A 15,981-nucleotide genomic window follows, 5' to 3' on the forward strand; every position below is an offset into this window, starting at 1 on the left:
GATCAATAGGTTTGGCCAGCTCAGAACTGCCTGAAGCGGGAAAGGCCATTTTGAAATGGTGGTGGGAGGAGGCCCCCACAGGACTCACAGGTGAATGGCAAGGTACTCCTGTGCCATCCCTGGGAAGCCTTGTGCATCTCTCACCTGAAGCTCACTAACCTGAGCTGCTGTCCTGGTCCTCAGCGCAGACTGTCCTTCCCTGTTCCCATCTGAGCTGTCTGCAGACCATGGTTAACAACATGAGTCTGACTCCACTTACTTGTAGACTCAAGCAAAAGTCAATGTAAATGCTTCCTTGTAGCATCTCTGACTGCTTGTTTTGGAGCAGTGTTTCTGAAGTGCATCAATGGAGTGAGAACAGTACTGAGAATACATTTTTTTAAAAATCTCAGTCATCTTTATAATTTTATGGTCAATTTACAATGTGTTGATTAAGAGAGAGAAAAATATAATACCAGATTAGATTTCAGACTTGTACTGTTTGCACTGACTTGTACTGTTTTCTTATTGAAAACATATCTGAAGTGTAACTCTTAGAGTTTCAAGCTGTTAGATTTATTTTATCTAAGAAATAATAATGGTTCTTTGTCATGAGGATGTTAGAATGTCATTTTATTTTGTTAATTTTATTGTACCTTCATAGGGACTACCTGGCATCACTGGTTTTCCAGGACTCAGTGGAGAAAGGGTGAGTATTTCATACAAGACTGTTGTTTCTAACACATATGAAGACAATCTGTCTGAAAAGTAAACTGTAGAGGACAAATTCTGCCTGCAGTTACACTAGCTGTAGTCTAACAAATATCATCTGGGTTCATCCATCATTCTAATTTTGGGTCAGTTATTTTTCTCATCAGTGAGGCAAAAAAATTGCCCTATGATTAAAGTCCAGTTTTGCTTAAACCATGAGCATCTTTTGAGACCATTACAGGGAAGTATCACTTTCATTGTTCTAATTACTGTGATTATGATTTCTGTCATTTTCTTGCTACAAGCAGAAGCTTTTTTTGAGTAGCTTTCTGCAGATGTGTTTGAGACGTATGGTTATCTTGGATATCACAAAGAGAGAGGAGATGGAAACTGATAAATATACCAGTTTAATCTCTGTCCCCATGGAAACACACCCAAATATTTAAAATAGCATTCTGTCAGACAGAGACTTTCTGTTTGGTCTCAGAAAAAGGCTTCTTCAGTCAGCATTAGAAATCACTTCCATGAGGTAAATAGCTGTGGGATGCACGATTTTTCCATGCTTTGCCATCTTTAGTTGTTTAAAGATTTGTCCTACCACCAAGGCATAACAATAATAACATGAAACACATGGGACATGAAAGTACACGAAATCTGAAAAATAACATTTGCAACAGCTATTCAGTCCTGGTGGTGTGGAAGGGAATTGCTATTAGTAATACATACGTGGAGAGGCTGATGCAAAACCCATTAAAGCCCACTGGTTGACCTTATCATGGGTTCATGCTGCAGTCAGATGTGAGCAGTGGCTGATCCTTTTTGAGGATGAATCTTGGCAATAATTGTAGCAGAAGAGGCATTGGTTTAGATGGACTATCATTGTATAATATGTGTGTGAGAGGGGACACCCTACTCTATGTGCTATTCACAACCTCCTTTTTGTTGATTTTTGGGTGATTTTATTCTTGAGAAAGAAAGAAGGATGATTAGGTCCTGCTAGCACACAGATGAAGTTGCAGTTGAGCGGGAAGCTGCTGGCTTTGCTTTTAGACCACCAGCTCCACCTAGTGTAAGGAGATTTTACACCTGATAATCAAGAGGTTCTTTTTCCAATGATGAGATGCACACTTGCCATTATGGAAAAGCCTCTGAAACGGGTTTGCGGCATCTGATTGAGAGCTGTGGTACTTTTAGTGCTTCAAAAGTACTTCAAGAGTGACTTACAGAGCTGGTTATTAACCCTGAAGTTCTGGGTAAGAGTTGTACCCACTGTAAAACTTGAGAGATACTGAGATTATTAAAAACTGGCTAATAATCTAAGTGTGAATTATACTGAACTACTGTGTTAATTGACATCAGTTGTTGATCTGGCCACTGTTTTCTACTAAAAGCACACCTTTTTAACACCAGTCTCTTTCCAGAGTACATATAAACATTTTCTGTAGAGAACAAAAGTTGTTGAAGAGCTGAGTAAAACCCACAGAAGAGATGATCAGCATCTCTGAAATCTGTCTGCTTCTGAGTTCTTCTCATTCAGCCCTTCTTCAGCCAAACAGTCTCCAGCCACTTGGAAAAGAGCAAAAAGCACCTGTGTACTTCAGTGCTATTTCACTGCTCACTGTTCCCATTCCACTTAAAATATGTCTACTTGTAATGGTTCTGACTTGTTTAGTTTTCTTGCAGCAGACTGCTATGGTCTGACTGCCTAGCCCATGTGTCTCAGGGTCAACTGGCATGGAGGGGATCCCCTTTTCTCCTCCTGCACCTGCAGCATCCATGGAATGGTGTGAGTGTAGGTGCTCCTCCCATCCGCACTGCTGCCGGGGTGACAGAGCCTGCAGCACAGCAGGTCCCTCTGGCTTTTGGCAAGAGATAGGCTTGGTCCAAGAGGTGGCACAGCAAACCACAAAGAACCTTATTGGTGTTACAGGAATTGCTACAGACCAAATAATTTTAGTCTCTCTCTGATAAAGGCAATGTCAATTGTTTCTGTGTGTATTACAGGGTATTCCAGGATATGATGGTCCACCCGGTGGCCATGGTCCCAGAGGAAGCAAGGTACTGCTTTACTTTCATTTGCTGGAAGCAAGAAGCCAGATTGATATTTTGCTTTCTTTCCTTTTCTGTCATCATGTAGTAGCAATTGTGTCTGTTGCCATTGTAGAACCGGTTATGTGGTTTGTTAATTTGATATCTTTGAAGTTTCTTAATGCTGTGTTAGTGCCTTTAGGAGTTTGGGGTTTGTGTTTTATGGGGATACTATTTCATTCTAAAATAAATTGTCTATAACAATGTGCTTGGGTGTGATACTTCAACTTCTGTTGACAGGGGGAGCCTGGCGAGATGGGTCCTCCAGGGCCAGATTCCTATTTTCCTTCCCGCATCCCCAGGAAAGGTACATCTTCTTTGCTCTCATTGTTTATCTCAGCTGTTTTACTGCCTTCTGCATAGATCAAAAGCATGACATTCTGAGAATTCAACTCCTAAAAAAATGTGTTTGCTGAAGTGTTCCAGAAGCTGTAATTGCCTTCCAAGAGAGTGCCCTAATCACCTTTCTGCAGGCAGGTGGTTTCTTTGTCTCTCCTGCTGAGCTGGATTGCTATACAAAAGGCTTCCATGCATGCCTGTATCCACAGAGAAGAAGCAAGCAAAAAAGCGTGTGACTTTGTTGTCCAGCAAAAGGAAGAATGGGAGTCTGTCTTCTGTGTCCTGTTTCAGAGTTTGGATAAAGCACAGTAGTGGCAGCACAGCAGAGAGCATTCTTATCATGCATGTAATAGAAAGACAGAGAGAGAGAGAGAGAAAGAAAAAGAAAGAAAGAAAGAAAGAAAAAGAAAGAAAGAAAGAAAGAAAGAAAGAAAGAAAGAAAGAAAGAAAGAAAGAAAGAAAGAAAGAAAGAAAGAAAGAAAGAAAGAAAGAAAGAAAAGAAAGAAAAGAAAGAAAGAAAGAAACCCCACACATTTAAAAAGCCTTGAGAAATATGAGAGTATTTTTTTCCTTTTTAAAATTGAGACATTTCCATTGCGATCTTTTCACTAAGCTTGCAGCACCCAGTGTCAGCTGTTCTGCAGAGCTGTGGTGGCTCTGCATGGCCAGACTAGAAACACATAAAGGTGATAGCAGTTTGCCAAGGCCAAAACTATTCAAGGGAAGGTGCCAGCAAACAGCAAGAGTGATCACATGCCATTGCCTTGGCCTTTGTCCTCATACCACAGAGTTTACTAGTCTTGTTGAAAGCCAGAAAGACTAGCAGTGAATGGCTCCCTTCCTCCCAGAGAAAGGGGGCAAGAGGCCCAAAACACTGGTCAGATCACTCCAGATACCCCAGATATGCCAAACTTTTAGAAGCAGGAGGGACTGTGTAGAGAGAGAAAGAAGCAGGCAGAGGGCTGAAGACACCACATGTCCTCTGCTATCACTGATCTTTGACAAGAGCATGATACTTTCTGCAGGCAGTAGCTGGGCTGAGCCCAGATGCTTTTGGTAGTGGGAAGCAAAGGAAAGCTCACATATCACACATCTGTTACAGCAGAAACTTCCTTTAGGAAAAAGAGGGACTCTCCTCAGAGAGCTGCTCTTCTGTGCTTCCCAGGAGCAATGTAGCTCTAGCTGCATATTAGTAAAAGGTGAAAGATACTATCCTGCTTCCTGGGCTTGTTGGCTCCACACCACTCCTGTCAGTCTAAAGCTACATTAGAAACTGTTGTAATCTCTACTATTCCAAAGCACTTGAAGAGTCTAATATTTGCTTTTTTACAAAGAGCAGCATCACACTAACACATTTTGTGGAATTGGGGATGTCTTTCAGGTGCAAGAGGTGATCCAGGCTTCCCAGGTGTTTCTGGACTCCCAGGAGACAGAGGAGACGAGGGAGATCGTGGATTGCCTGGTCTTCCTGGATTTTCTGATGGTAATGCCCCAGCAATACATGTTCTAACAGCTTAACTTTATAGGGAGTTTGACTGATACAGGGTCACAGTGGGGAAAATCTTTGTGGTGATCATGTGATACACAGTGCAGAGTAGTATATAATAACTGGGGGGGCAAAGAATGGGAGGAGCGTTTTCCTTTGGACCAGTGGGACTCTTGCAAAACTACTGAAATAGAGATGATGACAGAGCCTTGTTTCTGTAGCTGCTATTGATTTGCTCAGGTGAAAAGTGCAGTTACCATTTTTGCTCCATGCTAAGCATGTCCATTTTTCCTTGCATGTTAGATGCAATTCTATGAACTTTCTCTTCTGTTACATCACAGCTCTTTGGGCAGCACTGTTAAGAAATTGCTCTGAACTTCTTCCCTGGCTCTGTTTCAGCGGATGGGGATAAGCCAGGCTTGCCTGGAGAAATGGGACCAAAAGGTGAAAAGGGTGAAATTGGATCTCCTGCTTATTTTGCGGGACCGCCTGGGCTTCCAGGCAAGGATGGCTCACCTGGAATTCGTGGTCCACCTGGTCCTGTTGGAGCCCCTGGTAAGTGCAAAAACAGAGATGATGAGAGCTCTCAGCAACATCTTTGATTATTTCAAAGACAGCTGCTGGCAGGGCAAAGTGAGACATTGGCAGAATGAGATGAAATGAAATGAAATGAAATGAAATGAAATGAAATGAAATGAAATGAAATGAAATGAAATGAAAATTAAATGAGAGGTGGGGAGGACACACAGAGAAGTCGTGTACACTCATCAGTGAAGAAAAGGTTTGTGTGATTTTTAGGCCATCCTGGCAACATTTGAAAGACTGGAGAAAAGGATGTGCAGGAGGTGATCCAGAGCAGGTTATTTGTGCTAATGCAGAGTAGAGTAGGCTGAGAGGAGGAATTCAGTGTTAGAGAGAGCAATAAATGAGAGGTGGGGAGGACACACAGAGAAGTCGTGTACACTCATCAGTGAAGAAAAGGTTTGTGTGATTTTTAGGCCATCCTGGCAACATTTGAAAGACTGGAGAAAAGGATGTGCAGGAGGTGATCCAGAGCAGGTTATTTGTGCTAATGCAGAGTAGAGTAGGCTGAGAGGAGGAATTCAGTGTTAGAGAGAGCAAATAATGGTGAGGATTGTCTGCCACAACAGATGGAAGTTACTGAGAATGAGTGTGAGAAGCTGTCAGAAGATGGAGAGGGGAAGAGAGAAGGGAGTACATCATAGCAGGCTGGGTTAGACAGGAAGTGACATTAGGGAAACAGGGGAAAATGTGTTGCAGCTCAAAGAAATAGGAATGAAAGAGAAAAAGAGTAAATCTACAGTAGATGAATTTATATTTTCATTAAATTAAACTTCTAGGTCCTCTCTTTGGATTAAAAGGACGAGAGGGAGCACCAGGTAGATTTGGTATGCAAGGTTTCCCTGGGCCAAGAGGACGAAAAGGACCTAAAGGTAGGTTGTAACAGATAACTCAATAGATGATCTGCTGTTATGCATTATGTAAAGCCCCAGTGTGTTCAGTCTGGGTTTATTGAACTATGACGTGCATGAGGACTGATGAATTTGATCTGGGCTAACATGACAAAGAAATGTGGTGTTGGATTCTTGTCAGAAAAAAAAAAAAGAAGTCATTTTCTCACGTATTTGAGAAACTATTCAAATACTCTCAGGTCTGTATATAAGATGGATACAGCTGCACATCTATTTGTTGTTGATACACCTTTCTTTCTTCTCATTCCAATTATTTCCTTAGGTGAAGAAGGGGATTGCACTAGATGCCTTTTGGGTGAGGAACTCAGAAGGGGCTCTACTGGCCCCCGTGGCCCTCCTGGCTTTCCAGGAACCCCTGGCCAGCCTGGAAGGAAAGGAGAACCTGGTGATCAAGGACAACATGGTCTTCCTGGCTTCCCTGGAGAAAAAGTGAGATTGTTGGGGTTTTTTTATTGCTTAGTTTTATATGCCTTAGTTTCATATGCCAATTTTAAATGAAAAAAGTCCAAAACCTCAAGCTATTCTCCATGGAAAAATGATGAAAAGTATTATTTTCCCTCCCTCCCTCCTTTCCTTCCTTCCTTCCTTCCTTCCTTCCTTCCTTCCTTCCTTCCTTCCTTCCTTCCTTCCTTCCTTCCTTCCTTCCTTCCTTCCTTCCTTCCTTCCTTCCTTCCTTCCTTCCTTCCTTCCTTCCTTCCTTCCGCCACTTCCTTCCGCCACTTCCTTCCGCCACTTCCTTCCGCCACTTCCTTCCGCCACTTCCTTCCGCCACTTCCTTCCGCCTACAGAAGGCCAAAAATTTCTAGAATGGAAGTGCAAATTTTGAGGAGAGTGAAAGGTTTCCCCATAACCCAAAGTCCTCCCTCTATCTGAAGAAAGCAGAACCCTTTCAAGCTGCTGTATTGAGTATGATCTGACCATCTAGAAGGGAAACTCCAGCAGTAACCTAAGCTTGTTGCCCCACCCTCTATCTGAAGAAAGCAGAGCCCTTTCAAGCTGCTGTGTTGAGTATGATCTGACCATCTAGAAGAGAAACAACTCCAGCAGTAACCTAAGCTTGTTGCTATAGGATGCACATGTTAAACTGGTAAAATGTAAAGTTCTTGTTCACAATATAGTCTTTCTAAAAACACTGTTCAGTAACACTGAGGAAAGGGCTCATAACAGCTTGTTTGTTGGTGGTACATAGAGGAGCTGTACTATGTGGTGTGCTAACTGCATTGTGGCTCCTCACAGGCAGAACTGGCTTCAGTCAGTCACATCTCTCAATATTTTAGAATAAGTCCTTTGTAATGCTGACCCAGAAACTGATTTTGTGTATCAAAGAATTGTAGAATGCTTTTGGTTGGAAGGGACCTTAAAGATCACCCAGTTCCAAACCCCTGCCATGGGATGGAACACCCTCCACTAAACCAGGTGGCTCAGGACCCCATCCAAGTGTTCTTGGCCTAGAACATTTCCAGGGGTGAGGTATCCACAACTCTTCTGGGTCTGTGTACCTGCTTCAGGGCCTCACCACCCTTACAGCAAAGAATTTCTTGCTAATATCTAATCTAAACCTACTGTCTGTTAGTATAAAACTTTTCCTCTTTTCCTATCGCTACGTGCCATTGTAAAGTACAAAGATGTCAGAGCAAACTGATTTCAGTTAGTACTTTAGGCTCTTCTGAACAACAAAAAACCAAGCTCACTCACAATTATCCAAAGTTTGGGATTTTTTAGAATTAAAATACAATACATTAAACTTCGACTTTATTATGGCTGTATTAAAAAAAAAAAGCAGAAAAGGTAGATTTTCTTTTGCAAAAATTAAAAATACTTTTATGAAAAGCTGTACTTTCCAGAAGTCAATAAAAAATTGACAGAAATATTTCCAAAAATATAATATTGATACTCAGGTTAAAACTTTGAAATTTCTACTATGCTTTTTTGCTTTTGAGGTTCTTCATCCCAGAATGTAAGTTACTATAGAACAGAGAGAAATATAAACATGTACAGACATAGCACAGCAAATTCAAAAAGTAAAACAATGTAGCTTATATATTCTTGGTCCATGTACTGGGGTAAAAATCACTCCATAATTTTTTAAGCATGTTCAACAAGCTACATATGTGGGTGATAAATACAATTAATCTTGATGAGATGTATGTCAGTTTAATGAAAATGAAATTTTATCCCAAGCAAAAGGATTTTTTTTTTCCTGTGGAGAAGGAGAAATTAGAAGCAGCTGTAAAATATTTTGAAAATACCTCTATGCTAAATTGTATTATACATAACAACTAAATCTTGAGAAAAAAATAGCATTGTGAAGATCATGCTATTAGTGCAGTGTTAATGCAGTAATTCAGCATTATTTTAAGTTCTTGAGATTTCTTTTGGCCTGACAAAAATCAATGTCCAAAAGAAACGACTCTGCCATGGAGTACAGATAGGCTTCAGTCACATTAAAATGCAGTTTTCAAATATGTCCCAGGTAAAGCAGAATGCTTATAATCAGAACTAATCTTTTGACTAACAGAAGTGCAAACCTGCGCTGTTGTGGTGACCTGCAGCTGAGATAGTTTTTATACATGCTTTTCACCCAGAATGTCAATAAAATACAGTGGTGCCAAAGGCACACTTGTAAATAATATCTGGCACAGGAGTATTTTAAACAAAAAATAAATTTATCAGGTACATCCCTTTCATTCAATGTCTGCCCTGGAATTCTGTAAGAGTTGGCTGAGGAAAACCTGACATGCACAGCTTATATTTTAGTGAGCATGAGTGTATTTATTCAGAACTAAAGCTAACTGGCATAAAACAATCACTAGTAAATGACTGTAACCTCTGGGCCTTGGCACCTACCATGGATATGGATTTGGTTCTGGGATTGCCAGGCTCTTGGCCAGTAGCTAGAAATTTCACTTTCAGATGGGCTGTTCATGAGGAGGTTCCAGCATTGTGTCAAGGAGTCAAGACTGCCGGAGGCTGGTCTTTAGCTTCCCCACAGTTTGTCTTTACAAGAGAGAAGGTTTCCTACTTGGAGATTTTCAGTGCATGGCTAGGCAAGGCCCTGGGCAGCCTGCTCTATCTCCAGGTGCTGGGCTGGGCCAGAGACCTCCAGCCCTCCCTTCTAACCAAAGCCTTACCACAGGTCTGCGATTTGATTAAGTGATTTGATCACTTAATCTCTCTGTGCCCATGTTCTTGTCTGGTAAATGAAGGTCATGCTACTTTTCAGCCTCAGAACAGTGCTTTTGGTTGGAAGGGATCAATGGAATCAAAATCCACTGTCAGGTTGTTCTCCTTGGGAGTGGTGCACAGGAGGAATTGCACGTTTGTAGAACCCTAAGGTTTTTTCCAAGGTGACAAAGAGTTGTTTGGGGCATTTTCTTTAGTGGCTAACACTGAGTAAATCACCATGTTTTCTCCAGTGCGGTTCTGCAGCAGCAGTCCTGCACAGCTCCAGAGCAGTCCTGCAGTCACCTAGCAGTCCTGCAGGACTCTAGCTCATGGAAAGCCACAGGTGTCCCAATCCATCCTCATGCAGAATCTCCTCTATCATGCCATAGAGACCTTGGTCCTAGTTAGAACATATTAATAAAGGTTCTGCTCAAGAATGGGATTACTGAAGAGGAAATTGTTCATGGAAAGTAACAGGAAAGAAGTAAAATTTAAGGAGGCTTTTTTTTTGTTTAAGCAGTACAGTAGAAATGCAAATCTTGATACTTATTTCTTAAGCAGTTCTGGTTTGTTTTGGTTTTTTTAATGTATATAACACCAGGGATTTTCGGGTCCAGCTGGATTTCCTGGACAGAAAGGAGAAAAGGGAGACTCTTTACACGTAACTACAAAAGGTAGAGTGAAAATTCTTATCACCTGAATTTTTCCTATTATTTATAGTATTAATGAAAGATTGGTCTCACAACGGAAGGTCTTCTTTAGGCACCAAAGGGATCCGAGGAGACCCTGGGCTGCCTGGAATCAGAGGTGAGGATGGTTTCCCAGGCAGAGATGGATTGGATGGTTTACCAGGACAGCCTGGCCTTCCGGTAAGCAGCAAATACAGCAAATACACCAGACACGGCTACTAATGCACTTAATTCTGAGGAGTTGTGATCACCAGCCTGTCCTTCTTTCACAAATAATGCTGCAAAACTAGACTGGGTTTGTTGGTTATTGACAAATTAATCATCAGGTTTACTCTCAGGGGTTTTAGAAAAATCTTTCATTTTTATTTCCATTTTACTTAAACAACAAGTGGTAGTGTATGGTTCATTAGTAACTCCTTCAGTATAGTCTGAGATCCTTTGTGACTGAATTTCAATAGCTTTGTTACAAGTGTGTTGAAAAAAAGCAAAATTTACTACAATTTTATGTTCTTAAAATGTACATTATGTCATCATATTGCTTGATAGCAACTCACCTAACTAACTGTAGCTATCTAGTGATTAGACATGTAGTCTTTGTTCATTTTCTAAGTTTCTTCTTAAATACCTTGCAAGAAGAATTCCTGTGGCCCATCATACATGATGTTTGGAACCACTGGGATGCTCATATATCATATTTGAAGATGGGCAATAGCTATACTAGGCACTCTAGACCACAGTACTTTTCCTGCCAGTGAAGATGGTACTTTATATTGCTTCTGAAGGAAGAAAAGCATTCTCTAATGATGTTTGTAAAATGTTGATTCAATAGTGTAGAAATATCACTGGGAGTGCAGACAGAGAAAAAATCTTTTGGATGCATTTCTATGTCAGCTTTTCTCAGAAGTAAATGCCACAATGGAACATCTCTAACAATGCTTTTCGTCTCCCCAAATCAACTTAGAGCTTTTCATGGGCCAACATTTTTAGGGGAATGTTTCCTCAAGGAACACTTTTCTCAAACCCTTACTGCCATGTGGTCTACATTAAAGTCAGGCTATTTCAAACATACTTTACTTTCAATGTTGATTAAAAGAGCTGAGATGCAACACTTGAGAAATTACTGCCTATAAGATGTTTTTCATAAGAGCAGTTTAACTGTTTGAGTTGTTTCTCAGCAAAGTCAGGAGTGACACCTCTGTTGACTTCCCACAGGGTGATTCTCTCAGAGGTTTCCCTGGTGATCCTGGTTATCCAGGTGAATTAGGCCCAAAGGGCTTTCCAGGAGAAGCAGGCCTGCCAGGTGAAGGATTTCCTGGTCCAAAAGGCTTCCGGGGTCCTCCAGGTGACCAAGGACAAGCTGGAAGCCCAGGATCTCCAGGTCTGCCTGGTCTGCCAGGAGAGCCTGGCCAACTAGGTAAGAGATACAACTCTGTCCTACATCAGAGCCATGGGAGATCAGCACTGAGTTGTGTGCAGCATTTATCCAGCACACTGTTGAAAAGGGACAGCTTGGTGGGGGTTATGTGGGCTAAAAGGAAATGCTGGTATTGTCTTCCTAATCTTAAAAAGGAGATACTTCAGAAGTCCCAGTAGTTTTATGTCAGGTTTTGAAATAACATGAATTAATGTGTTAGTGCCAGCAAGTAACATTTTTCAGGTTTCAAGCAGATGGAGGCAATGGAGCAGTGTTCTGCCATTGGAAATCCCACAGGTGGTTTTCTCTGATTTTTCCTATCCAACATAATCTTTTAATTGACCAGAGAAAATCATGTTTCCATCCTTCAGAGCTCATTATAGCATTTCTGCAGCTTTTCAAGTCCCTTCCAAGCATGGCAATGCCAGGGTTACATTCAGAAGGGCTAAAGCTTAGAGTTTCATTCCTCCACTTAGAGAAGCCTGGAAGAATATTCAAGCTAAAGCAAGCATGTGTCAACCTTACACAGTGCATGGGACAGCCTCCTAACATGACAGGATAGGTTTTAGGCCTGGATCTAATCGATGTGTGGATAGTGTTCAGTATGTTACAGCAAACAATTTGTGTGGGATGTGTGCATAATACACAAGAGAATACATTATCTGCTGGTTTTATAGGCATTTTAGTTAGAATTGAGAACATTTTTCTCTTTTTGCAATTTTTCTCTTTTAGATAATAACTGTGTTTTCTAATTCTTTGCTCACAGACTGTGGGCAGGTCATTGAAGACTTTCCTAGAGGAGATGCAACCGAACCAATATGGTCAGGTACTGTACATACAAATGGTTTGAATATCTTTTTAGTATTATGCTGCTTTTATGGGTTGATACTTTCTTCTGAGGACTGCTTTGGATGCTCTTGGCTGTAAACTGTTTGAACTTTAGGTCACAAATAATTATGCGTATACTCTATGTAGCTCCAAACAAAACAATCAAATTTAACATTTTCTAAAATTATTACACTTTTGGATCTACAATTCAGAGATTCTTTGTTTCATCACTCATGAGTGTTTATTGTATGATTACTATGCAATCTATAAAAACAGTACCAGAAATTATGTGCCCAAGAAAATTTTAGCAACTTTTTTAGAAGAACTTTGAGTGAAGATTTTCAGTGCCATGTGATGTATAAGAAAAAACCCTTACATTTTTACCAAAATTAACTTGGTTGCTTCATGGGTATAAACCACCTATAGGGAAACAAAGCATTTCTCTTATTCTGAAAAATACAGTAGTCTGGACTACCCTTCCTGTGCTAGTCCAACGGGACCTGTCACCATAACCCCTGTAAAATAGGCAGAAGAGTAGCTCTTGGGGTGGAGATCAGCTTGAGTGCTCTCCTGAAAATGCCACACATAGCCAATTTTTTTTTTCAATTAAGAAAAAATTTATTTTCAAATTAGGAGTTTGCTTGTTAATTTTCTTCGCCTGTTTTAATAAAATTGTCTCAACTGCAGGCCCAGAGACGTGGAGAGACAGCATAGGAGCACGTATAGTGTGACTAACTTAGTTTTTTGTTTGCAGGTGCAGGCTGTGTAAGGCCACCAAAGGGATCCCAAGGAAAGCCAGGAGTGCCAGGAGCCACAGGTAATGTTTTGCCTTTACCCATACCGGGTTTCCCACATACACTACATTTGAAGGGTATCTTGCCATATCAGTATTAACTGAGCCTTAGCAGACAGCAAGTTTTAGAAATTACTTTAGAGCACAGCATGAACCTGACCCTGCCAGAGAGATCTCAGCAGTGTGCAGCCCAGGTGACTTCACATTCCTGAACTAAGCCTGGCTTTGCTAATGAGTGTCAGCCACGAAGCAGAAGGCAGAGAGGACAGCCCATTTGCAGTTCTCCACATGCAAGTAAAAGTATACAGAGTCTACAGGTTTGGTGCTAGAGAGTGTGCTGAGCTCTCAGAGCTGACTGCATACCTCACAAGGCAAATCCTGTCCTCTGAGAGCAGGGTGATAAAAGGATTGGATGGAGGACTGTGACAGATGCTTCTCACTGTTCCCCTTCAAGTTATGTACAGAATTCCTTCAGCAAGTGTGAGTTCCTTCAGCAAGTGTGAGCCCAGAGCCTGTGGTGCAGCTCAGTGTCTGGGCCAGGCTGTCTGACACAACACGGCCATTCTGTCTGTAGCCACGCACTCCTGCCTTGCAGAGCTGGTCCCTCCTAGCCCAGAGGGGCCATCTGGTCATCCTGGGCCTCTCCATCACTGAGGGTTCCCCACCTCTGAGCTGTGTTTGTTCTCCTTCCTGCAAAGGGCCCTGCAGGGGATTATAAACGCCCCTCCTCCTTTAAACAAAAAGGGGGACCCGTGGATGCGACAGTTTAGTCAGAGAGAGAGAAGCCAGATAAACTCTCCCAGGAATTGTTTTGGGGAGTTTTGAGAAGGCTGAGAGAATTAAAGAATTAAAACAATCTTGCAGCTGGTGTTTTGAACAGTTGTTTTCTCATAAGATGTTTACCAAAGGGTATCTTCTTAATTAGCCAGTGGTGTGACAGGGTGTTGATTAAACGACAAATCAGGTCCACCTGTATTGGAATGGCGTATTAAAGAATGGGTTTGTAATAAACTTGGATTTGCCTTTTGAAGAGACCTAGAGTCTATATGACACATCACCCCTGTTCCTGACTCAATAGTGACAAACCTCCTTCCAAGAGGAGGAGGAGGTGAGGACAGAGCCTGAGGGACTGTGTGAGATGGAATTGAGACACATGGGCAGGGTGTGCTGGGTGGTCATAATGACTGACCTTGAAGGGGTAATGTCTGACCAGCACTGATAGTACTCCCAGCCTAGGCAATAAAACTGTTTTTCAATGGATCCTTCTCATCACCAGCTATAAAAGACACTGACAAAAAACATAGCTGGGTCTTTCAGATTTTAGTAAATGTAAAATTCTTGGTGCATCTGTTTCTGTGCTTTAGCCAAGTTTAGAGATCTGGAGTATAAATTTTAAGGTCAAACTTTTTTTTTTTTTTTCAACACAAGGTTTATTATGACATACATAGGTTCATTAATTGATTTATCACACATTAATGTATCTTAAAAGGAAAAATTTTATCACAGTTGAAAGATTATCTGTGTTTCCTTAGTCCTGGTGCCTAGGTTTGTTGGTAGGATCACGACTTCTTGTTTTCTTTGCAATATTTGTAGTTTTTTTCTGAATATGATTTGTTTATTTTCATTCATATGAGCTTGAAGGTTTTTCTTTCAGTGAGTACAGTCAGATTTGTCAGATTTAACTCCCAGCTGTAAGACTGCTGTAGCACAAGTGATGCTGTTTCATGTGTTTTACATTTTCTATTCTTGGCTAGCTCTTTCACAGATCCTTCTCTGCCTTTGTTAGCTTACATGCTTTAGTAATTTTAAGACTTGTTTTTTTTAAGACTTGTTTTTCATCCTCTCTCTCCAAAACCTGGGAAGGGCCCCTTGCAGAGCTCAGTGCAGAACTCTGTTCGTAGCTGCCTTTCAATCAGTTCCAGAGGCAGTTCTGGAACCAGAAGCCTGGGAGGAATAGGACACATTTTCACAGCTTCTTTTTGCCATAGCTGTGTCAGTTGAGTTGTCTGGAGCATCATTCCTACCCACACTGGCCAAACCAGCACAAAAGCGCCAGCACCTCCTTTACACCATTTTCATTGTCTGCTTGGAGTGATGTGGTTTATCCACAAGATTTCCCACCTTCTGCTCAGCCAGCATGGAGCTCCTCTGTAGACAATCAGGTCTCTCAGTGTCCTGGGTGCTAATGGCACACAGTGTATCAAGCAAGGAGTTGTCTTTGTAGTCTGCCACCCTCATGTCCTTGTGTTCCTTTGAGATTCCTGGCAACACACACAACCATCTTGGTTATTCAGGAGTCTCAAAGTCTACACAATTGCTGTTGAATGAAATAAGCTGTTTTCTGTCTCAAACAACTAAAATATTTGCAAACCAAACATTACATTGCCAAAATAAAAACTTTTTTTCATGCTGCTGTTTGGCACAGCATGTTATCACCACCTAACATCATGTATTGACTTACTGAAATATGTGGTAAGCAGTGGATGTTTTTTTCCTCTGCACCTTCTTTCTCTCACATGGCTTTTTAATTAGTGCAATACTGAACAGAATCAATGAAAGCCAGTTATTGCAGATGGGAAACAAGACCAAGATGCCATTTGGGTAAGAGGCACATGGGAGTTTTTCATTGAGACCTGAAAGCCTAAGCTTTTCCTTTTGATTTCTGTCTGAGAAGCTACTTTTCATATAAGGGAGAGAAAAAATAGTCCTGTACAGCACTGAAGAGTCCTGTACAGCACAGTGAAATATTATGCACACTGCATTGGCTGCATGTGCACCTTATTTCTCATTTTTTTAATGTTTCCTGCTCTCCTTCACAAATGATAGTTAAAACGACAAATAATCATGGTTAAATAATATAAATTTCATAAAACTACAAATAATCATGGTTAAATAATATAAATTTCAGAAAACTGAAGTGGAAGAAAGTATCAAAATCCAAGTGATATTTCCTTTGGTTTGTCATAGTTAGGGATGGAGAGAAACTTGATTTCAGT

General features: G+C 41.1%; 1 protein-coding gene across 1 annotated transcript in view; it reads left to right on the top strand.

Moving 5' to 3' along the window:
* COL4A2 (collagen type IV alpha 2 chain) overlaps positions 1–15,981 on the top strand; it is a 142,628-nt gene that overhangs the window by 101,026 nt on the left and 25,621 nt on the right. The window contains 12 exon segments of the mRNA XM_031056137.1: positions 644–688; positions 2,695–2,748; positions 3,019–3,085; positions 4,499–4,600; positions 5,003–5,158; positions 5,965–6,057; positions 6,359–6,525; positions 9,863–9,935; positions 10,024–10,130; positions 11,163–11,364; positions 12,131–12,190; positions 12,947–13,009. Of these exon segments, the coding sequence (XP_030911997.1) occupies positions 644–688; positions 2,695–2,748; positions 3,019–3,085; positions 4,499–4,600; positions 5,003–5,158; positions 5,965–6,057; positions 6,359–6,525; positions 9,863–9,935; positions 10,024–10,130; positions 11,163–11,364; positions 12,131–12,190; positions 12,947–13,009 (1,189 nt within the window).

Source organism: Geospiza fortis, unplaced genomic scaffold, assembly GCF_000277835.1.
Source record: "Geospiza fortis unplaced genomic scaffold, GeoFor_1.0 scaffold192, whole genome shotgun sequence".
NCBI classification, from domain to species: domain Eukaryota; kingdom Metazoa; phylum Chordata; class Aves; order Passeriformes; family Thraupidae; genus Geospiza; species Geospiza fortis.